This window comes from Thermobia domestica, chromosome 11, assembly GCF_964235325.1.
Source record: "Thermobia domestica chromosome 11, izTheDome1.hap1.1, whole genome shotgun sequence".
In the NCBI taxonomy this organism is placed as follows: domain Eukaryota; kingdom Metazoa; phylum Arthropoda; class Insecta; order Zygentoma; family Lepismatidae; genus Thermobia; species Thermobia domestica.
Genome location: NC_137464.1, coordinates 219,298,961 through 219,323,807, shown reverse-complemented (window position 1 = coordinate 219,323,807; position 24,847 = coordinate 219,298,961). Strand labels below are relative to the sequence as shown.

The window sequence follows — 24,847 nt, the reverse complement described above, 5'->3', positions numbered from 1 at the left end:
GGTGGCCAAAAAGTAGGTATACACCTCAACATTGATGAAGTATAATACTCTAGTTTATAGGTTTATTCGCTTTGGCTGTTCCGAGCTTAAGATATAAGTAAAAAGACATTAAGAACAAATAATAAAAAAAAATCTAAGTCTATCTGATGGATAACAATAAGAAATGATATAAAAAGCAATGAGTTGATCAGTACGGGACTGTATACCTACTTTTGGGCCACTCTGTATAATCAGTGTACCCACGAATATAAAAACATCCTTCTCTAAAAACAGATTTTCTTAAATTCTTAAGATTTTAAAGCAGCCGTTTTTAAGTTGACTTCTAAACCATTTACCAGTGAAACTCTCACTAAAATTTATCAGTTGTTTTAGGTTGTTAAATGCTATACAATTTGTTACAGTATTAGGTATTCTTTCATATCGTTCATTCAAATCGTAAGAATTGTTTGCAATGTGGGAATCCTAAATCTACTTTGAAATCATGTTCATCACGCTATGACTAATGCTCGAATGAAACGGCCTTGCTCCACAGTGAAATACTTTCGTTGCATTTATTAGTAAATTAGAACTTTACCATCCAGCTGACAGGTAACAGGGCACCTGAATACGTGTTATGTTCCGACCGCCACAGAATTATGGAATGACAGAAGTCAATGTCCCCCATCGGGTCTGGTTTTACAATTCTTCTCGTGGTATCAACATTCTCCTTGGTCATATACCAATCCGTTCAACACGAGCATTGCTCATTTTAATATTCTTTTTTAAATATGGTTATGAGTTGTTTAAACTATTATCCACATCACTAATTTTACGTTTCTACAGTCCCCATCAGTGAAACATGTTATATTAACGGCAAGTCCTTGCTTAGTAGCCATATATATTATGGCAAAGCATATTAACAACCCTTATCAATCCACCGTTGTGTGACGGTCTCTCCAATTCTTCACCACAATCGCTTACTGGGAAATTCATTTCAAGGTAATTCCACAACGATTCGTAATATTGTGATACTTCTGGAGTGAGGAGTTTTGTAAATTATTTGTATATAATCGCAATATGACCGAATCACAGTCAGTTTAATTTAAATTATAGTCTGTCACTCGCGCTAATTTCATCATTATCCTTCTTCTATCTTAGGAAGTTATTTGTTATTTCTCCTTTGCTATATTGTCTAAAGATGCCATGTTTTTCAATCCATACGTGAGAACAGATATAATTCATTTATGTAAAGTTTCCTGATACTGACACGTTGGTATTTTAATTACTAATATAAAGCTATTCCTTTTAACTTTATTGCTGGCTGGTTCAATACATCCATTAATTTCTTCTTTAATATTGCCATTCAAGAAAAATTTCAAATCGACGTGTATGTATTCATTACTAATGTTGTGTTTTCAATTTCTATAAATTATTGTGCACCACTTTCGTTTCCTCATGCTTACTTTATTTTAATCTCGTTTATTTCTCTTAAATATTCGATGTATGTATCTTGTAGTAATGTAATTGTTTGGAACGACAATGATCTCATTAGTAAAATGATGTTCATTTGTTTAGATCTCTCTCACAGTTCATAAGCCAGATCAATTGTTGGGAGAAATAGTATAACCTTGCCGTACCCTATTCTAGTACCTATGTTGCGTCCAAGGCCAGCTATACACAATAAGATAGATCCTAGGAAATCTCTTACGAATTGTCCTAGAGTCAAAATCTCAACGTGTATGGCATCAGACCGCATGTCATTTCCTGTGTTCTGAACGATCCTGTTAGATTTGTCTTGTTTCGAGCACGCTCTATTTCGGAAAGAAAATTCGTAAGATTCAGATTTAAGCGACATCATTTGAGAAAAAGTGAAAACAAAACAAGTGAAAACAGAACTGATGACGTATCTTCTGATCGTGCAGGTTTACTATAGGTGTACCACTCGAAATGATTGTTGAAAAATTATAATTTGTCGCTGTTTCCTAAAAGATTTGCGTTAACCGACATAAAAATATCGCACATAACATAGATAAAATCCCTTAAGGGGACCATCAAAAGTAATTGTTGAAAAACTACAATTCTTTTACGATTTGCGTACAAATACAGGCTCCGGATATATAGTATAAACCTATAGTGCAAAATACGCAAACCAAGTTGTGCTAGGTGGCCTCTGAAAAGTACGAATGCTATCTAACCGAGTCAGAGCAGGGCGAAGCGAAGGGCCCGAGCGTCAGCCAGGGGGTGCGAGTGAAGGAAGCAGGCGCGTCAGTGAATGTATTGAAAACGAATGGATTTTGGCAATGATACGAGTTTGAATAGGTTTGAATAGCACTTATCATGGTAGTATCGCTCCACTTGTAAACATAAATTATAGCTTCTGTAAGCTATGCAGAAATACATCGGTGGTGGAAAATACAGTGAAACCTCCCTTAACGGACAGATTTTTTTGTCCCGGCAAAAATATATGTTCCCTTATGGAACAAAACCCTCCCTTTTACGGACACTCTCAGATACGGACGCGGACAGTCCTTTCCTTCCCCCAGACGTTTTAATAACCTCTTCATAACGGACAGGAATTATTCTCGGTTCTGCGATATATTATTCCTCACAAGCGTATCTATCATGGGCCTAAACCTGGTGAACCATCAAACAGAACTGCTTCAAGCTGAACTCGAAATTCTTTTTTTCCTGCAAGCAATAAACTGCTTTCTGGTGGAAATCCTAGGAAAACTTTAACAAGCAAAAACACTCATGCACGGTCAGTCGTATGGCCAAGAATTTTACGCGAAAGATCTTCCTTTCCCTAAAAAATTTAGTCCTTTTTCCTCTGGACCTTGCATCTTTCCCGACATTTTCATATTTTTTTTTTCCGAGAAAATCATAGTTGATGAGTTTGTTGTCCACATTTTTAGTATTTAATAATAATATTGCATGCTCTTATTAAGCTATTTTTGCTTTTAGTATAGGAGGTATGTGAATTAATAATATATATATATATATATATATATATATATATATATATATATATATATATTATTTACAGAGTGATAACATGTACTTAAGAAAATTACCATACATGCATTATCTTTTGCAGTATACGAATATATTAACACATCCCCCAGCAATAATATTATTTAACATAAATGAATTTCTCCTTCATCCCTCTCAGTAATTCAAATATGTACTAAATAGAGTATTTTCATATTACATTTTACGTATTTACGCTCATACATAATGTATTTACTATATATTACTGCATAAAATTGCCGTTGTGAGAAATTAAATTTCTGTAACCTCCCTGTAACGGACACCTCTCATTAACGGACAAAAATTCATGTCCCATTGATGTCCGTTATTGAGAAGTTTCACTGTAGTAGAACGGGTCATCTTTCATATGCACCCACTTAGGTAAATGTTTCGCAGAAGGGGTCCAGAAGTAGGTAAAACATACAAAATTTACAGGAGAAATGGAAGATGCAATTAAGTTTTACTTAGACCTAACACAACCTAACCAAAGTTAAACTAGCCTAATATTAATAGAAGTAAGCAAAATTCTATCACTTTTTGAAAATTGTGTTGGACCCATATACTAATATAATCTAAAGTAACATAACCATAACTAACCTGAATCAACCTAAACTAAACTAATGTGAATAGAAACTACGGAAGTTGTAACATTTCTTAGAAAATTTATCTGGACCATTTCTGCTAAACATTGTCTCTCACCTATTTTATCCGTTGCTAAAACATTTATAATGATTTTACACTAGTAACCCTACATTTGTAAACATAAAATACAGGTGTATTACTTTGTATTTAATTATGTTTCTTGCAGAAATTTGTTCCTTATAAATATGTCTTTTCATGCAAAGTATTAAATTTTACTTGTAAATCTAAAATGTGGTGCGCCAAAGTATAACAGCACCCTTCTGACTTCTATGCTTTTTTCTTATTTTCTCTTTTTAGAGGTATCCAATTTAACAATATAGCGCCTGATATTAATATCAGTGGGATGCGCAGTGTGATTAGCATAGTAATTCTTCAACTTTTATTAAATAGAACTATTTCCCAATATTGATAAACGTCATTTGGTCAGACAGGAAAACTCTTCACGTGTATGGCACAAAAAGGGTAGGATTTCCTACAAGATATATCATAATATTTTTCCGAAGATAAATCCTAAGATATTTCGTAGGATTGATCTCGTAGTGTATAGCCCGCCTTACAGTCAAGTACTTACATATTTGCACTGACGTTACTAATTAATTAGTTATAAGTTAATCGATGCTGTGATAAACTTATAACTAATTAATTTAAAAGCTTTAATAGCCAGGTTTACACTTAAATAGAATCGGTAATCCTTTATGTATTATTGACGAAAGTAGGAATGAAAACAAAGGTCCACAAATGCAAATATTCAGGTCTATGCTGTAGGTAAGTATATCTTAGTGGCATACTTATGAAGTTTAATACTGGCAATTATCTTTCTCGTTGGTTTAGTGGCTAGCGTATGGATTCGGTTCGACTACTGGTGGGAGAGCACTGAAATTTGAACGCATATTGCAGAAGTTCGGATTCCAGGTGCACGTCTCATACACCATTAGCAGTAGTGGATCCAGAAGGAAATGATAACTCCTTTTGTATTATTTCAAGAGATGAGACGACCGAAATTTTTTCCTCTGACTAATAACACTTGTCAACAAAGATTTTGTCTCAGAGCTGAAATTAACTACGCTTGCTGAAGCTGAATCCGTACTCGAAATTTATCCATTACCCACAGTTTGTCAGAGCCAGGATATACAGTATATATACAATACAACTAACCCTGTAAACCCGCTGCAGATTTATAAGAAAGTAGCTACTGCTGCAGGATTATCCATCCGAGTATCATGGTTCGTACCTCATTGTCTTCAGAACGAAACAAGCTTTCCAAGGGTATCGTGTGCAAAAATGGAAATTAAGGATAATGCGGGAAATCTGCTTTATAAAGTCGCTACTGGCAAAGTTTGCACCTATAGACCTGCCCCCTACAGGTAACAAAATATGATGCATCTTGAAAAATACTATAGGTTAGAGATAACTTGTGTACTAAGTTGCATTGCAATAACTTGAATCGTTATGAGTGGAAAAATATTTCGCAATCCTCGTTGACAATATAAAATATAATATATAAATAAGGAATAAATACGACAGAAACATTTCTCAATACTGCACTATTCATCCAAAAATCATCGTTCGTACGTCATTCTCTGTAGAATGAAACGAACTTTGAACTGGCACCATGCGCACAGGGCATGTATGCATGATGCACGTACACAGGGAACTTGGTAATAACGCGCTAAATTGTCAGACGAAAAATCCCGTTTCGAACTTTTGTACCCTCTAGGAGTTTTTCAAATAGAACTGGCAACACTGCACGCAAACTCTTCTGTGTGTTCGTAGAAGTTCCGTATCAGTTACAGACTGTGTTACGATATCAGTGTTTGTCCTGTAGTGGAGTTGTGGAAGTGAAAGTGAACACCTGTTTATGTCTGTGTTGAAGAGTTTTGCTTACTCTCGTGACAATGCCAAAAGTGTGTGTGAAAATGCTCCCAATAACTTTTGTTACCTATGTGGTGATTTTACATTCAAATCGCAAAGACGTAATTTGACACCGTTCGTTCAAAAATGTTACGAGTACTACTTCGGTTGCAAAGTAGGCGATCAAGACCGTACTCTGGATCCCCATATTTATTATCTGTCATGCTCCAGACGTCTCGCAGTATGGGCAAAAGGGTCTCGTCACATGCCGTTTAGTCCCAATTATATGGAGGGAACCAACAAATCACAACACAGGTTATTTTTGTATGACGAACATTCAAGATATAACAGCAAAATCGAAACACACAGTAACATATCTAAATGTACTGTCTGCCACGAGACCAGTGCCTTACAGTAAAGAATTGCCTGTGCGCGAAGCCCGCAGTAATCTGATGGTGAGTGATGAGTCTGATGGTGCAAATGATGCTCAGCAGGATAGTATTGCTCCAGACCCACCATATGATGTAGGCAGGCATTCAAATGAACCGCATTTATTGAGTCAAGTCGATCTTAATGATCACGTACGAGATTTGAAATTTATATATATATATAATTTCTTCCTTTAACTAATCATATTACAAGTATGGAAATATTTGTAGAAATAAAAGACAAAAAGAAAATAAAGCAATTTAATATGCATCTAGAAGCAAAAAGGATCGAAGTATAGTTCGCAAGTTACTTTGTTACCGGCACCCTAAGTTACAGGTTAGATTTCCCATAAGAACAAAATATTAAACAAGAGGTTGCGTCCAAATCTCCCCGCACTCATAGTTTATATTATATATTATATATATATATATATATATATATATATATATATTGTATATATATAATTTGAGACTTATTTCTCAAATTAAAAATTTGAGACATAACATTTTCACAACTGCTTTATGCCGAAATATTTAAGTCTGTATCACGATAAGTTGACGTAGAAACATGTGGTTTGCAAGTATGTGTTCATAATTCATTTTTCCACTTATTACAGACAGCAATTAATATAATACTATATTCCTAAGTAGCGCGTCTAGTATTGACAGCATTCGCAGTAGTCCCAAAAGACAGTATATAACATCGCCTGCTGCAAATTGACAAACTGGGCAACTACAATTGAAGAAAGCAGACAGTCTACTCAAGGCCATGTAACTGGCCGACATTTATGAATTTCATCACTGAGGAAACTGCGGCGAAGCTGGAATTCGAAAAACCAATAATACACAGTCCAATGGGATGATGCTTCATTTCCAAAAGCCAAACAGTCATTCGATGCATTGTTTCAGTGTTAAAAAGTAGATTTGAAAAATCATTATCCGAAACTGTCCACCAGAAATTTCCATTTATTACACAAACAATCAAAGCCAATTTAAACACAGAAAGGTATATTCTTTAGAATTTTATAATAGAACACTAGCGCCACTGTCAATAATAATCTGCAGGCATTTTCCCAGCAACTCTCGTATGTATGTATACCTGCATCTCTTCTCAAGCGTTTGGTACATTCTCTCTGGCCAATTATGTTGCTGAAAACTGTATCATATATTCCCATATATGGCATGATTCCTTTTTGTATATAAAATACCGAACACACCTATGTTCAGTAAATATTAGAGCATGTTTCTAAAAATTTATATTCGGAAATGCGTGAATCTCATAGCATTTTATTATTACATTTATATTGCAATTGAACGAAATTAGATTATTACCTTTGGCATTAATTTACATTTGAAAACTAGTTTAAGATTGGATCTTACAATAATGATTTTAATACCAATTTCAAAATCTGCAAAAAAAGACATTTTCTTTTGCATTTCTTGTTTTACTCTATAAAACAGAAACGACTACAAAACTCAATTTTTTTATTTATTTATTTATCTTTTCTTAATTAAGGACACTGAGAAGTCCCAGTTGCACAAGAATTCTTCATACATGATCTCATGTGTGTTTGTAAATTCCACTTTTGAGAAAATCTTTTACCACATAAATCACACACAATGTTACGTTCACCCATATGAAGCTTCATATGTGTAAGCAAATTGTATTTACGTGCAAATCTTCGACCACATACATCACACACAAATGGTTGTTCACCTGTATGAGTTGTCAAATGAAATTTAAGAGTGTCAGGGGTCGAGAGCTTTGCGCCACAAATTTCACATTGTGTTGAACTTTTGTGAGTTTGAATATGCTGTGATAACATATATTTCTTGATAAGTTTCCCACATATATTTCTTGATAAGTTTCCCACATATATTTCTTGATAAGTTTCCCACATATATTGCACGGATAAGGCGTTTGGCCGCGATGAAATTTGTATACATGGTTTAATTTAGAATGTACTTTATCGAATACTTTATTACATATAGGACAAGCATATCTATGCATAAGTTTATGTGCTTCTAAGTTACAATCTAATATCATTTTACCACATTTCTTGCAACTCATAAGTGTATAATTGCTATAATCTTTGTTTATCTTATGAATATTTCTAAGATGTGCTCTAACTTCAAATATGGTTTTAAATAGTTGGTCACAAACAGCGCAACCCCAGTCTCTGGGATCGGGGTTTGAATGTCTCTTCAAGTGACAATTCAAAGTAGTACGTTTGGAGTAATCCTTAAAACATATTTGACACTGAAATCGCCTTTTCTTACTCTTTGTCTTCTCTTCGCTATTTTTCTCGTTTAAATCACGTTTATCTTCGCTCGTACTACAAGCATCGGTGGGCACAATCTCGTTTTGACATTCAACTCTAAAAGATAACACAAAGCACATATTAGAAGAAAGACCAAATTAAATATCAATATATCGGACTTTTTTAAATTCGAACTTGGGTAATTTGAACTATTGGATAATTCGAACAAAAGTTTCTTTACCTCGAAAAGTGAATTAAAAACAATGGTAAAAAAAAAAAAAAAAAAACGTGGGTAAATCGAACCTTTGAACCTCCTAATTGGACAATTCGAAGTATTTACAATGGAAAAATTTGCATTGTTCGACAGATTACAAAGAGAACAATGCAATTTCAACTGTTTTTTATCTATTATCTTATCCAGAGGCGACCGTGGGAAAGAGAAACTTTGTTTGTTGATACCATCTTCGCTAGACTTCCTCTGGCTACAAAGAATCTGGCAGAAGGTGGTCGGAATGCATCTCTTCTCCTCAATAACCTGGAGGTCCATCCCTTCTGTAGAAGTGAGAACAACCTTGAACCCTGTTCTCCACTAGCAAATGGCTTGTAAAACGAGACATTTGTGCATTTCTTTTTAAAAGCAGTGATAAAAGATAAGCAGATTCGTTGGTGATCAATTGGCGTGCATTTATGCAGAATGTCGAAGCGCGACGCGGATACTTCTTTAACATTAGAGAAAAAAGTAGAAGTTCTAAGGGAACTGGAAATTGGTGTACTGAAGAAAAGTGACATTGCTAAACAGTATTGCATACAGCCGAATACATTATCAACTTTTATTAAAAATAAAGAAAAAATCCCGAAAACTGGAGTCTACAAAGTGGAGGACACAGGAAACGCATGAAAGGCGGTGAATTTCCTGACGTACATGAATGGTTCAAACAATCGCTTGAGTACAATGTACCAATAAGTGGTCCACTAATTAGCGTCAAAGCCAAGGGGGATTTGCTGTAAAACGTAAAATTATGAACTTCAAAGCAAGTTCTGGTTGGTTTGCTGGATTTAAAGAAAGATATCATTTCTTTCAAAAGCGTGTGTTGTGAAAGTGCTTGGTTGGTGTAGCAAAAGCTCACGAGTGGTTTCAGGGCTTATCTGAATTCATTAAGGAGTATAGACCAAAAAAAAGTGTTTAACGTGAACGAAACAGGATTATTTTTCAAGTGCATGACGAATAAAACATTCACATTCAAAGGGAAGAAATGCAGTGGCGGAAAAAGTAGCAAGGAAAGAGTGGCTGTTTCAGTTGGCGCGAACATGGATGCCTCTGAAAAGTTACCATTATTAATGGTAGGTAAATCTCCAAAATCAATGTATTTCAAACCTCTACATTACTTCCAGTGCAGTACGAGGCTAATTATAAGGCGTTGATCACCAGTGAACTGTTCGCAAGCTGGCTTACAAATGTTGACAGAAAACTGCACACATGCAACAGGAAAATACTGTTGTTTCTTGATAAGTACACGGCTCATTGTAAGACCCCTGAACTCAAGTTCATCAAGATAATCTATTTTCCTCCCAGCATGACATCAGTTGTGCAGCCTATGGATCAAGGGATAATACAAAATTTGAAGCATTTACATCAAGGCACAGTGGGGCCAAAGCACTGAATTCTTGGCAAAAAGGAGGAATGCGCAATATGAAGCAGAAAATTGTAAGAAAACCAATTAGTTCGGTGTATGCAGTGGCTACAATAATGTATTCAATATGTGGAGGATTTGGATATAAAATAAATTTACAGGCAAACAACAAAAATTACAGTTTTTAGGTGGTATGCAACAAGATGCACTATATGAACATGTCTTTGAAAGTGTAAAAGATCATCCGTGGACTGAAATGTTTATGTTATTTCGACATTATTTCATCAAAAATATAGTTTTACATCACAAAAGGAAATATTACTTATATTCGCGCCTAAATTACATAACAGATTATATGATTGGCATAAACACACACGTGGGCAAAATGCTTTGATTTGGCAATTTACTATTCGCTCACATTCTTGCGCGTGAGAGGAAAAGTGTAATTATACAATTCCACAACCGAAGAATAATAAAACTAATGAAAATGTTTAGCTTTTCAAAATTATTTCGAAGTTGTGGAGGATTCGTTATGACAATGATGATGAATGGACGCTTCAATACATAAAAATTATCACAGTTCTCGATATGAATATATTATCAGATATATTAAACATATTATGATTTACACACATCAGTAACCTGTGCAGGTTGTTCCATATATTGCATCGTGAAATACGTGGGCTCATTTCAGGGCTTTGATTGGAACACTCTGAGCTGAAGCGAGCGGAGGCTCATTACACGCCTCCAATGTCACTTCTGTGCACGCATCACAAAAAACAAAACACTGAATTGATCAACACCATTTTTAATATGGTACTACCTTATGGTCTGTAGACTGTTTAGCAAACATTGGCGTTTCAAAATGTTGTCACCATTAATCAAATATGGATGCCTAGAATTTAGTTCTGTTGATGAATGCCAGAGAAGTATGACTAGATGTTGGGAACAAGATGGGGCCCGGAGGCGAAGCCCCAACGAGGTCTGGGGGTAAAATTCCCAGAATCGATTTATATTCAACGTTGTCAGTGTGTGCATGGGGATCACACACCTAATAACCTAACACTTGCTGTCACATTCATCCCACCTCAATTCCAAAGCAGCTACATCCAGAATGCATTTTCCTCAAAAATTTTAATGCCCTATATTTCCCAAAAGCGCAAATATGAGCAGATTTTATCTTTGCATACAATAAGAACAATGTTTCCGCTACGACATATAAAAATTACAGACAATATTATGCCATATTTTGTGCTAAAACGCCATTCTATCGTTTGACCATAGTTCATATGCTTTCAGTACCACAGCATTTTCCAAATTTGATATTAAGTAGTATTACTACACATCACATCAACATTCTAAATATACAAAACAATACATACATGTGGGCCATGTCACCATGTTTATCAGCCGCTGAATATACATATGCAATGCAGAGATAGTCGCATACAAAGCCAACTCCCAAAAATATATTCCGCTTTCACTCTATCTTCCTACTACAGCCAGAAGTAGTAAAATCGATTGCCACTTCCGGTTTCAATAACAGAAAATATCACGCCAGATAAACCACTTTTTCACGTGGTGCACACCGGTCACTATATATATAGATCAAAGAAGAAAGTATGTTTTCCCGTCTAACTTAGTAGTAGTTACACGTTTACACCACCAAAAAGTAGTCTGTGATGGTATGTATTCATGTGATGGGTAAGCATATATGGGTGAATTCATCCTCCTTGAAGAAAATATTCAATTCATATATTGATTCTCTTTAATTTTTAAGTACTCTGACTTTATGCCAAACAGCTGAACTTCCTGCATAAATTGCTATATTTGCTAAAATCAAAAATAGGTTTATATGCCTACATGGTCATGGTGTGTGTGCTGCTTATAATGGGATCTATAGAACAGCATTCGGGCCCTACAAATACTCCGCAAAGTGAACTCGGTGAAATTCGAGAAATCTTTAACATTGTGAAGGAGGTCACATGAGTGTATATGAGGAGGTCAAATGAGTCTATTGTGAAAGAGTTACGACAAATTGGAGAAACCGTATCAACATTGTGTAATAGGGTTAACGGAATTGAAAGTGATGTTCAAAATATTACTACGGATATTAATGCTCTTTATAAATACATGGTTTACCTTGATGACAAGGTTGATGACCTAGAAAATAGGTTACGGCGACCAAACATAGTGATTTATGATTTGAGTGAAAGTGGACATTAATCTTGGGATGCAATAGAGCAAAGCGCGTGACCTTTTGAAAGACAGGTTACAGATAAGTATCGAGGAAGATACATTGCAACGTGCACATAGAGTGGGCAGAAAACCAGGAAAGCATCGTCCGATTGTATGTAAATTTCTTAGTGACCGGAAGAAAGAACTGATTTTAATAAACAGCAGAAAACTGAGAGGTACAAACATCTACATAAAACAAGACTGTTCGTTCAAAATTAGAAAGCAGGATTACAAACTGCACCACTACATGCAAGAAGCACGTAAGGACAGAAAATTCCCATACATTAGTTTCAAATATCTATATGTTAACGTAATAGATTCACTTTGGAAAAACTGGAAAAGAAACGGTACCCATCTCCCTCTACAATCCCTTCCAGATGGTGTTCAACGAACAAGTGCAGGTGAATCGCCTGGGGCAGATTCCAAGAAACAGGAGTCTCCTGGGGAAAAAGCGAACCTTTCTGAATGTGCAGCTGCCGACGTATCAAACCACCAACAAATACAGTCACAAAATTCTAGTACTAGAGACAATCTCATAGTTGCCCTCTCCTCCCCTCCCTCACTCTATTCACAAGCTCTGCCAGTGAAGTCTCCTACTCTTCCTCGTAGTGTTGATAGAACAACAGCGAAAGACAAGAATTCATCCCTCCCCAACACTCAACCATGCGTCAATCTACGAGGAATCTTCGGCAACAAACTTCCAAGAAAAAATTAGTTACTTGCCACAAGGAAACATTTGATTCCAGTAGGAATATTGATGACAAACAATGCAACCAACGTTTACAGTCAGGTAAGAAAGAAAATGCGGAAACAAATAAAGGCGGTGAGAAACAAGCGACCTTAAGAATCTTTCTGAAAAATGTTAGAGGTCTTCGGACAAAGACACGAGAATCCTATTGTAATGTACTTGCTAATAACTAAGGTGTAATTGCTATTACAGAATCTTGGTAATGTTACGCAAATTTTGATAGTAAGCTTTCAGATGACAGATATATCGTAGTTAGGAAAGATCGCAACCTTGCAACCAAATGTACAAATACTGGGGGAGAAGTTCTCCTCGCCATAAACCGGAAGTATGAAATCAAAATTTTAAAACACATTAGTATTGACCTTGATTGTATTCTAGTAAAATTGAAGAGCTACTTTGGAACAATGTATATCTGTCTTGTTTATTTTGAGCCAAGGCTACATATTGATTAAGTCCAGTTTTTTAAGTACCTTGAGGAGAATCCCCCCCCCCCCCTCCGGAAGCAATGTTTGCCTCCTAGGAGACTTCAATATCCCTGATTTTGTAGATCGAGCTACTGCCAACAATAGAACTGAGGCGTGCGAAGAGTTAATTAGTTTTATGACATACTTTGAATTAGAATCGTACAATGAAATCAAAAATGTAAAAGAACATACTTTGGCAAACTTAATGTTTAAGTAGAGCGTGAACCACTTCCGCTAGTCAGAGGATAAACATCACCCTGCCTTGTTAATTACAGTTTCATCCAATTTCCGGTCACGTAAAAATTAATATCCGAAATTATAACTTTAGTAAAGCTAATTTTGAACAAATTTTTAGAAGCTTATCTGCCGCTAACTGGGGAATTCTCACCAGCATAAAAGATGGGTAATGTTGCATTAGATACATTTTATACAATATTGTATGAAGTACTTGATAGGTATGTTCCGCGCTAAAGGTCTACTAGCAACAAATATCCTTGCTGGTTCACTCCCTCTATAATGAATACTATAAAATTAAAATACAAACATTTTAAAAAATGGAAACGAGGTGATAAAAAGTCGGATTATCACTTATCTGAGTTTAACAGGCTACGTAAGGAAGTTAAAAAAGACATAGCAACCGCATATGATTTTATTAGGACAACTGAGAATAATATAATGACAAATTCTAGTAGTTACTGGAATTTTATTAAAGCAAAACGAAACATCTTTGTAATCAGTGAATTCAACACAATGGGAGAGAGGTTTCAGTAACGATGAAATCGCTAATCTTTTCGCATATCATTTTCAATCAACTTCCAAACAAACTGGGGCTAAATATAATGTTGAAAAAGTCATACATCTAGATTTAAAGTGTGAATTATTTGACACGTTTGTTCTTTCTACTGTGAGTATGGAAGAGGTTAAAACAGCCATTAAGAAGTTGAAACAAAGAAAGTTCCATGGTCCTGATCTCATCCCGCCTTATTTGATCAAAGGTTGTGGTGAGATTCTAAAAACACCACTCCATATTATCATCAATTTGTCAATCGTAAGCTCTACATTCCCAGACAGGTGGAAAGTAGCAACTATATGCCCAATTACAAAATCAGGATCGAAAAGAGATACAAATAATTATAGACCAATATCTATCTTATCCTCATTTGCTAAAGTATATTAAAGTATTTTGTATGAAAGGATAATAAATATGTCCGCCCTGCCATTTCAACACAACAACTCGGTTTTAAAGAATAGGTCAACTACAACTTGGTCATATTAACTGATCTTATAGCCTCTACGTTTGATAAAGGCGGTCAAATTGATATGATATATAGAGATTTAAGTAAAGCATTTGACACTGTGGATCATGATATACTATTAAGTAAACTTTACTCCTTCAACTTCCAGAAGTCATCATTACAACTAATAGCCTCATATTTGAACAATCGAAAACAGGCCGTGCTTTACAAAGATTTTCTCTCACAGACGAAACTGGTAAACTCTGGAGTTCCGCAAGGATCGAATCTAGGTTTCCTATTGTTCCTATTACTTAATAATAATTTGCCACAGTGTGTTAAGAAATGCGCTAAATTATTGTTTGCTGACGACCTAAAGATCAATTTACCAATAACATCTGAACAAGACTGCGAAAGGCTGCAGGATCATCTCAATAACATGAATGGTGCCAAGAAAATGATCTTAGGCTAATATAAACAAATGTATGTATATGGCATTTAGAAAACGAAGAAATCCTTATACATTTCCATATCCGATAGGAAGAACTCCATTTAAGAAAACAGAACCAGTGAAAGATCTAGGTGTAACCTATGATAGCTGCTTGTCACTTAAAACTCAACAAGTATAACTAATAAAGCATACAAAAAACTTAGACTTGATAGTAAGAACAGGTAGAAACTTCAATGCGATGCATGTGTTCAAGACATTGTGCACATCTTTGGCACGGTCGAAATTAGGATATGCCAGCCAAATATGGAACCCGAATCATGTTAACTACACAAAACAGATGAAGACGATACAGACTAAATTCTTAAGAGTCCCTACCACTGCGAAATTAAAATACCGCTAATTTTACAGTAATTACGTGATATCTTCAAATAGATAAAGGATAATCGAAAAGTGGATCAAGACCTCCCTAGACGATGTTATTTTGCATGACGTACCGTTATCACGAGTCACCTAGTAGTTTTCCGTTTCCAGTTATTTAGAAACGCGAAAATAAATGCAGATTTTCTAAATGTCGGGAAATCGAAAGCAGACAAATGAGTCATGATAACAGTATCTCATGCAGAATAATATTGTCTAGGGAGTTCTTGTTCGACTTTTCGATTATCTTTTATCTATTTGAAGATATCACATAGTTACTGTAAAATTAGCGGTATTTTAATTTCGCAGTGATGAGGCCTCTTAAGATATCTCACTTACAAACAGACAGGTCACTACCCCAAATTTGATTCAGCTGCTACCCTAGTAGCAAATTTTCATTTTGAAACCCTCGAGCAGAGGAGGAACATTCTTGATGTATTATTTTTATTCAAAATCATTAACAATAAGATAGATTGTTCGAACTAACGAATAAGATTAATCTTCAAGTTCCTACCTTAAGAACGAGGCTAGCAAACACTGATTTATTTTTATCAGAAAGCTAGGACGAATGCACTAATGAAGTCCCGTATGTGGCGAATATGTGATTCTTATAACAGGTACAGCAAGGTAAATAAAAGTTTACATATCTGTAATATGTCTGCAAATGATTTGAGATCTGAACTGTTGAACCACTTTAGAATACTATACAGAATATTGTAATTTGGCCCTAAAGGCCTGTTGTATTCTTAAATAAATAAATAGCTGGTCGATAGTTGATTGATTTCGCCTAAATCCACATTGATAATCTCCAATAATTTCATCTGCGTATGGGATCAATCTTGTTAATAGAATGTTTGGGAGGAGTTTATAGGATGTTGACAGATGAGAAATGCCTCGATAATTATTACAATCAGTTTTGTCGCCTTTATTGTGACTTGGAACAGTCATTAATTCTTTCCATTCTTCTTAAATGTATTCCATAGTTTTTCTTTCTTGTAAAAAGAAAAAGAAAAAAAGTTTCGTAATGATATGTTGAATTCCTCTTGTTAAAAATTCAGAAACCTTCAGGACTAGGTAAATCGTGATGGTGGTTATATATTCTAGAGCTTAGGAAACCACACGCTCAGATGAACAGTGTGTTATGCATATGATCCATGAACAGAAAATTCGGTACTTTACCGATTTTGCAGGTCCGAAGCACCTGATGGGTGGTAACAGACTATTACGTATCTGATCAATGAATGAAAAATTTGTTCGAAATATTCATAAATGTATTTGAAAGTTAGAACTACACTGAAAATGTTTAAGAATGTACGGGACTACCCGAAACGAAGCTCTTGAATCATATAAATGTATTTCTCTCATATTTTACTTCATTTTGTTTCAAAAAGAGTATGCATGATATTTTGAAGTAAAAATAATACATACATTTTTGCTAGTTATTTGAGTATATTTTTTTTTTTTTTTAAAGTACTTACTTTTGTGTATAAGAGTTTAAAAACTTATTATATACATTGGTTAATCCTTTGGAGTTCATAATGTAAATATGTTAAGAATTAAAATTGTTTGAAAAATCTTTTCGAAATTAATGATTTATTTTAGAGGTTTTATATTATTATTATGTGCATCAACCACTAATTAAATGAGTTTTTTTTTGTTGTAGAGAAGCGAAACAAAGTCTGCTTTATCAATTTAAAGCAAAATTTTGAAAAAAGCCCAAAATTTCCCAAGCAAAGAAGCGAAGCAGAAAAAAAAAAAACAGTTTTTTTTTTTAAACAGCCGGGTTTTTTCTTCGAGCCCTTGCATCTCTATTAAAAACAAAAAAGTGTATTCTTCAGAATTTTATGGAACACTGGCACTGCTGTCAGTAATAGCCTGCAGGTACTTTTCCAGCAACTCTTGTATGTACGTATACCTGCAACTCTTCTCAAGCGTTTGGTTCATTCTCCCTGACCAATTATGTTGCAGAAACCTGTATCAAATATTCGCATATATGACATGATTTACTTATGAATGTAACATACCGAATATACGTACGTTCAGTAAATGTTAGAGCATGTTTCCAAAAATTTATATTCGGAAATGAGTGAATCACATAGTATTTTATTATTACATGTATATTGTAATTGAAGGGAATTAGATTATAACCTTTGATATTAATTTGCTATTGAAAATTAATAAGATTGGATATTACAATAATGATCTTAAAACGAACTTCAGATCTACAACAAAATGACATTTTGAATTTCTTGTTATAATCTGTAAATTAGGAACGACTTCAAATTTTCAAATGTTCTTTTCCAATCAAGGACACTGAGATGTCCCAGCTGCACAAGAAGTCTTCGTACATGATCTCATGTGTGTTCGTAAATTCCATTTCTGGGAAAATCTTTTACCACATAAATCACACACAATGTTACGTTCACCCATATGAAGCTTCATATGTGTAAGCAAATTGTATTTACGTGCAAATCTTCGACCACATACATCACATATAAATGGCTGTTCACCTGTATGAGTTGTCAAATGAAATTTAAGAGTTTGAGGGGACGAGAGCTTTACTCCACAAACTTCACATTGTGTTGAATTTATGTGAGTTTGAATATGCCGTGGTAACATATATTTCTTGATAAGTTTCCCACATATATTGCACGGATAAGGCGTTTGGCCGCGATGACTTCTGTATATATGCTTCAGTTTATAACGTACTTTATCGAATACTTTATTACATACAGGACAAGCATATTTATGTGCAAACGTATGTGCTTCTAAGTTACAATCTAATACCATTTTGCTACATTTCTTGCACCTCACAAGTGTATAATTGCTATAATCTTTGTTTATCTTATGAATATCTCTAATATGTGCTCTAACTTCAAATATGGTTTTAAATAGTTTGTCACAAACTGCGCAACCCCACTCTCTGAGATCGAGGTTTGAATGCCTTTTCAAATGACAATTTAAACTATGACGTCGGGCATAAATCTTAAAACATATCTGACACTGAAATACCCTTTTCTTACTCTTTGTCTTCTCTTCGCTACTTTTCTCGTTCAAATCACGTTTATCTTCGCTAGTACTACAAGCCTCGGTGGACACAATCTCGTTTTGACAATCAACTCTAAAAAAATAGTACAAAGCACTTATTAGAAAAAACACCATAAATGAAATATATGTATGCATCTACAGCTTTATACAAACATTGAAACGATTTTAGGAACACCTCGCATACATCGTCCCATTCAAACAATGAAAAATATTCTTATAAGGAATGTCGAACTTGGTTTGAACATCTAATTACACCGGCTGCAGTAGAGGTTTGTGTTGGTTGGATTAAGTATAGCGTTTTTTTTAAGGACGAAGGCGATATGAGATGTGGATCCTCAGTTTAAGACAGAATCAGAATCAAATGTAATGCGGCTATTATAAAGTGCACGCTGATACAAGTGTCTGTAAAGATCACGATGGTAATGCAGTAATAGAAAGGTCGTCAGACAAAACAATTCTATTTGTGTTAATGTATCTGTTGTATCGACATCACAGTTTTACTCATTCCAGTGAAGGAAGAGACTTCCAGTGTGACACTATAGTGAAAATTCGAAAGGCTGGGTGGTACGCCACTTCACAGAATTGTTGATCGTGTAAGTCATGACGTAACTTGTCCAGCGCTGTTGTAAACCAGTGGTTTCCAAACTTGTCTGACTCACAACACAATTTACTGATCACCCACGACATCACAATACACTTGCTTTTTATTATTAACAATAATATAAATTATACAAAAGGATGTTCCGGTATTTAACCAAACCCAATTCCTTCCACCCAGGTGTAGAATAAATTTGCATAACAATGGTCAGACATGTCTGTCAGTGTAGTGAAAGTTGTGAGGAAATTGTTTTCTTGCCTAAAATAACGACCAAACTTATCCTCTTTCGGGAAGGGTACATGGTATAACTTTTCCAAGTTTGCGCTCTCTTACTGGGAAGAAAATGGCGCCAAAACTGAGTCGCTTTTAAAAGGGTTATGTTGCAGCCCTTCCTTTACGACGTAAAATTTCAGTATTTCAAAAATGAGGATGCAGTATAAGAGCATGATTTGAGGTACATTAGCTTAACTTTAATCAAGAATGTAATCATTTTTTTGTTTTCCAACAAAGGGGACGAGTACATAGTCGTGCACATAAACCATCAAAAACATAGAAACGAAACTTCGCACAATGTTCATACAAGAGTATTCCCCGATAAAAGACAGACGGCGAATCGTCTAAATGTGTCCTTGGGAACTGTCAACTGCACCCTGAGTAGGTGTTCAAAGCTACTGGTCATCACCTTACTGATCTCCACCGACGGGGACTCATGTGAAACCCTCGAAAGCTGCGCAAGCGATATCTGGCAAACCAAAGTTGATAGTACGTTGCTACATTAGATGACGCGCGAGTGTCCCTTTCCGATTGCGGGAAGCCAAGAGCCATCACGTACAGCACGTGGGCCACGAGAAAACTCCCTACAGAGATTTGACGGAGTAAAGAATGCAAAAAGGACGACTCTATTTTCAGAATCTGGGGCTGAAAAATGGTTTATATTTGGCCTTTCCATTGTTAATACGACAAAATATACCATTGTTAATACGAATAACATTCAAATTCCAACGGGATTAGTTTGAGTGGAAGCAATGTATTATTCCATCATTCTTTTGTTTCAAATGTAGAAGACAATGTTGTTTTCACCATCAGTCAAATTGGACCATGCTACTGCACCCCAGGACGTAAGTCGTACGGAAAGTGTTTGCTTCCGTGAAAAGTTGTACTAAGTAAATCCAATGCACATTATTTGAAAATATGCAGTTGAAAATGAAATCAAGAAATGTTTTGGATATGGTGACAATTGTGGATTTTTTTCTGAAAACATCTCACCTACCAACTTGTAATGCTGTCAAGAACAATTTCTAACTACGAAACCTGCAGTGCACCGGTGCAAACGAATACTCTCCGCGCGCGTTAATTTCCGAATATTCCGTCCGTCGCTATAGTATCCCGTTATAGGGTTATAAAATTTGAATGACTAACAGGTAATTGGTGTTTCGAATTTTTCTTTTCAATTAAAAAAAGGTAACGAAAATAAATTTGCAGTAAGTACGAAATATTTTTCAAAACTTAAAATGAAGTGCTAGATAAAATGTTTTAAAGTTTAATTATTCATGTTGTCTTATTTCTATGTATGTTTTAGTTTTTAACATGCTCAGTAGGGTGGGCCGATTTTCAACGTTTTTCGAAAATCGGTTCGGCGAAGCGGTTAAAGGGGGTCTTTTGGTGGGCAGAGTGCACTTTTTTTTTTTTTTTTTTTTTTTTTTTTTTAGAATTTTTAGTCAACGCCTTCATGTACCGCATCGAAGTATTTCGAAAAGGTATGCAACATTCACTACATGGTACCATATTTCATGTTTACGGCTGTATAAAATGTATATATATATATATATATATATATATATATATATATATATATATATATAGATGCAACCTTCGAGATAGCATGAACTATACATAATTCACCTTCGCAAAGCCCCCTTATGTGCAATTCTTGGCTTAAATTGGCTAAATTTCAATGCTTAAGGCAAGAATGTTGCATTTTTATATGTATGTATAAAAAATTGATTTATTTTTAGCCTAAAAGTAAGTTTATTTATATATATATAGCTGTAATGCAATTCATTATCAACACTTTCGATCATTTATTCTTTGGCCAAAATAACCCAGAATTCGCCACGAGGAAGTGACTGCACTCCGCGCACTCTTATTTCCGCCCTCCTGCCCTGTTTAATTTTCTGCCAAGCCTTGTTGTGTCATCACTTGCTTTATTTTTCTAGATGGCACAGTCTTTTTTCGATCCAAATGTTGGCATTTCCTTGCGAGAAAGCAAGGCACAGCGTATAAATCCGTCGCAACTTGCCAGCCCATACAAACTTATTATTCGCTCTACTGCTTGGGTGTGACACGGAAAAGCAGTTACATCTCCTACGGACACTTGCACTAATCGCTAGTGCAGCACTTCCAAGATGCAGGAGTCATTTCAATGGAGCGCAAAGGCCTTGTTACTGATAAAAATAAGGTCAGAAGGGAAAAGAAAAACTTCAGCGCAGCTGTTCAAGAAAATGACGACATAGCCCGGAAATCTGTTAGAGGAGTATTCTTTGATGGAAGACCAGACGCTAATGCAAGCGAGAAAAGGAAAACATTGGCATCGACGGGAAATCGAAGAACACTTACCGATAGTGGAAGAACCAGGTTCAGCATATGTAGGCCACGTCGTGCCGAAGTCTGGTAGTGGAGAGAACATCGCCGCGTCCGTGTACGAATTTCTGGATGAAAACGGAAATTATCTTCAACGTTGGTATTAGCTGGCTGTAACTGTCCACCAATCAGCACGGGAAGATTTAACGGGGCTGTACCTTGTTTAAAAAAAAAAAAAAAAAAACTAAATTGAGAACTTCAACAGATCATTTGTCTTATTCATGCAAATGAACTACCGCTTCGTCACTTAATAAGGCATCTCGACGGGGGAACATCGGGTCCAAAAACACTTTCGGGATCCATCGGAAGAAAACTCGACAACTGCGAGGAAGCGCCCTTGGTAAAATTCGAAGCAATAAATCTTGACGGGTTGAATGAATTCGCAAAATTTGAAGACCTCAGTGCGGACCAACAATATTTACTAGCAATGTGCATAACAATTCATTTAGGATACTCCTGTTCAAACTTGGTGAACAAGAAACCCGGTCCAGTAGTTCAGACACGTTGGCTCATCGTGACATGTCGCATTCTTCATTTGTACAGTACATTAGCACAGCGAGACCTTGCGAGACAGTGTGTCTTGTACAATAACATCGTCGAGGTGTACGCCCGGGTCTGGTTTGCCATCAAGCAAAAGCCATCGTGCTGTGAAGAACCGCGGCATTTATAAATTTGGGACGACTAGTCCAATTTCTACCCACGGAACCTAAGGAGACAATATTCTCTCTATTACAGATGAATGGTTTCTTCGCGCGCCCGAGTAACTTGCTTCTTGGGTTAATCACGGATTCTAATCTGAAAATTTGCACACTTCGCTGGAGAAGGATTAAGAAAGCTCACAACATAAAAAAGAAAAATCAATGCGAGAACTCACAGTTTCTAAAATAAATTTTCACGCCGACGATTACTACGACATGGTAGTATGGAGGACCTTGTCCACAACAGAACTTCCACTCACAAAGATACTCTCCGACGACGAGATTGAAGAAAATATTAAGTTAGCTGCAATGCCCAGAGAAAAAATAACAGTTTCCTTGCCATATCCAAGCAGTAAAGAGAATGATGAGTTTGTTGAAGCAAGCTTCTCAATCCGTGTGTGGGCCGGCAAGTCGCGACGGATTCATACCTTGTGTCTTACTTTCTCGCAAGGAAATGCCAACATTCGGATCGAAAAAAAGACTATGCCATCTAAAAAATAAATAAATAAAAAATAAAGCTAGTAAATGATGACACAAGGCCATGGTAGAAAATTTAACAGGGCGGAAATAAGGGAGGGCAGAACTCGAAGTGCAGTCACCTTCTCGTGGTGAGTTCTGGGTTATTTTGACCAAAGAATAAATGATCGAGAATGTAGATAATGGATTGTATTGCACCAAAAGAATAAACTCTACTCTTACGCTAAAAAATAAATCCATTTTTATATATACATATAAAAAAATCGCAACATTCTTGCTTTAACTGCTGAAAATTTGGCTAACTTAAGTTAAGAACTGCAAATAAGTAGGCTTTGGGAAGGTGAACTACGTATAGTTAAAGTCCCTAAGGTTGAATCTTAAAAGAAACGAGAATATATGCATTTTATACATCCAAAGACGTGAAATATGGTGTCATATAGTGCGTGTTGCATACCTTTTCCATAGAACCTCGATGTGGCACATGAAGGCGTTCACTAAAAATTAACACAAAAAAAAAAAAAAAGGATACAATTTGCCCACTAAAAGACACTCTTTAACCGCTTCGCTGAATCGATGTTCGAAGAGTTGAAATTCGGCCCACCCTAATGGTCATTTGCATGTTGATTTACTTTTACAAGTGCATTAAAATCTACTTTCTTGCCTAACAGTGCATAGTATGTACTTCTGTCGATCACGATGTGTTACTGAAATTTGACTTGACGACTTGAGTTTAACGTCCCGTTCAGCAGCGAGGCTATATGAGACGTGGACCTACTGATTAACGTGGAATCCGAACCACATGAGCTCCCGCCGGGAATCGAACCCGGACCTCCCTCGCCAAAGATTACTAAAATTTCGTAGACCCCGAGGTTATGTGAGATTAGCCCACGGATCGAACCCTGTATATATCGAAATAGTTTTCTTTTTTGTTTTAAAATATTGTTTGTTTAAACTTTTCGGTCAGAAAATAAATGGTTTTACATCACGACTTGATGCGCCGAACCCTTGGTAAGTTAAATTCCGTATGTGGTATAGATTTTTGTGTATACTTTTGGTAACGAAAAGAAACAGAGATCAACTGATTACAACCACCAACGTTAAAAAAAATGTCTTCCCAAACAGGAACATACAGGTTCGAACCCTAGTATCCGTCATAAAACGTCGCCTTTCGGAACATAAACTTACAGGATCGAACCCAAAACCATTATACATGCTAAGCCTTTTCCAGAGACATACGGAATTGAACTTAAGAGTGTTATAAAAATGTCGTTCCTTTATAGTGAGTAATGACTTACGTAAAAAGTATATATTTACTGCATTCCGGTATCATTTAGTACCTTTTTCCAATTCATTTCATGTGTATTCTCTAGGTGTAATATTTTGTTAACGATGTCGACGAAAACAAAATTTGAAACACTGCTCGAAGCAGTGGATAATTTAAGTGTACAATTAAAAGAAAATGCCGAGAGAATACAAAACGCGGAAAACGGACGCGATGAAAAGCGACTTACGCGAATTAAGTATCGTACTAAAGTCGATCGTCTTCAATTAGAAACAAAGCTATTCAAGAAATTCATGAGGTAAAATCAGTGAAAAGCGAAATAAATCTCCAGCTTGGAGAAATGAGGCGAGAAATTACTGAATTTAAGATCGAAGTAATTAATCGGTTCCTTGAAATGAAAGCTCGAATGGACAATATGGTAGCACAAGGGCGTACCGAATTATCACAAATTACAGCAGGTTGAGGATCGAGGCAAAAGTTCAATTAATACATGAAAACAGAATATTAGGTGTCAAAAATAAAATTTGCTGCAATCAAAGTGTTGTATTTGATACTGAAAGAAAAACTGCATATTGTCGGTCACAATTAAGTAAATGAATGCAAAAATTGACTGTGAATGATACTAGAATAAACAACTTAGCGAGTGAAATTGAACGTACGAATCAATCTTAGGTTTTAGTCAAAGGTATTGTAGATCGCTGTAATAGTATTGAAATATTACTTGTGCGAGAAGAG

At 35.7% G+C, this 24,847-nt stretch overlaps 1 protein-coding gene across 16 annotated transcripts in view; it reads right to left on the bottom strand.

The window, feature by feature from the left end:
- Positions 1-24,847, bottom strand: part of LOC145664751 (uncharacterized) — a 248,516-nt gene that overhangs the window by 134,925 nt on the left and 88,744 nt on the right. The window contains exons 7-8 of one of the 16 annotated variants that reach the window (XM_081731656.1): positions 17,835-18,490; positions 8,101-8,305 (exon numbers count right to left, since the gene is read on the bottom strand). The exons of 13 other annotated variants lie outside the window; for them this stretch is intronic. In XM_081731656.1, the coding sequence (XP_081587782.1) occupies positions 8,238-8,305; positions 17,835-18,490 (724 nt within the window). In that variant the 3' untranslated portion in view covers positions 8,101-8,237. Of the gene's footprint in view, positions 1-6,424; positions 8,306-17,834; positions 18,491-24,847 lie in introns of those variants that run through there. 2 more of the 16 variants (XM_081731663.1, XM_081731662.1) reach the window with 2 other exon arrangements.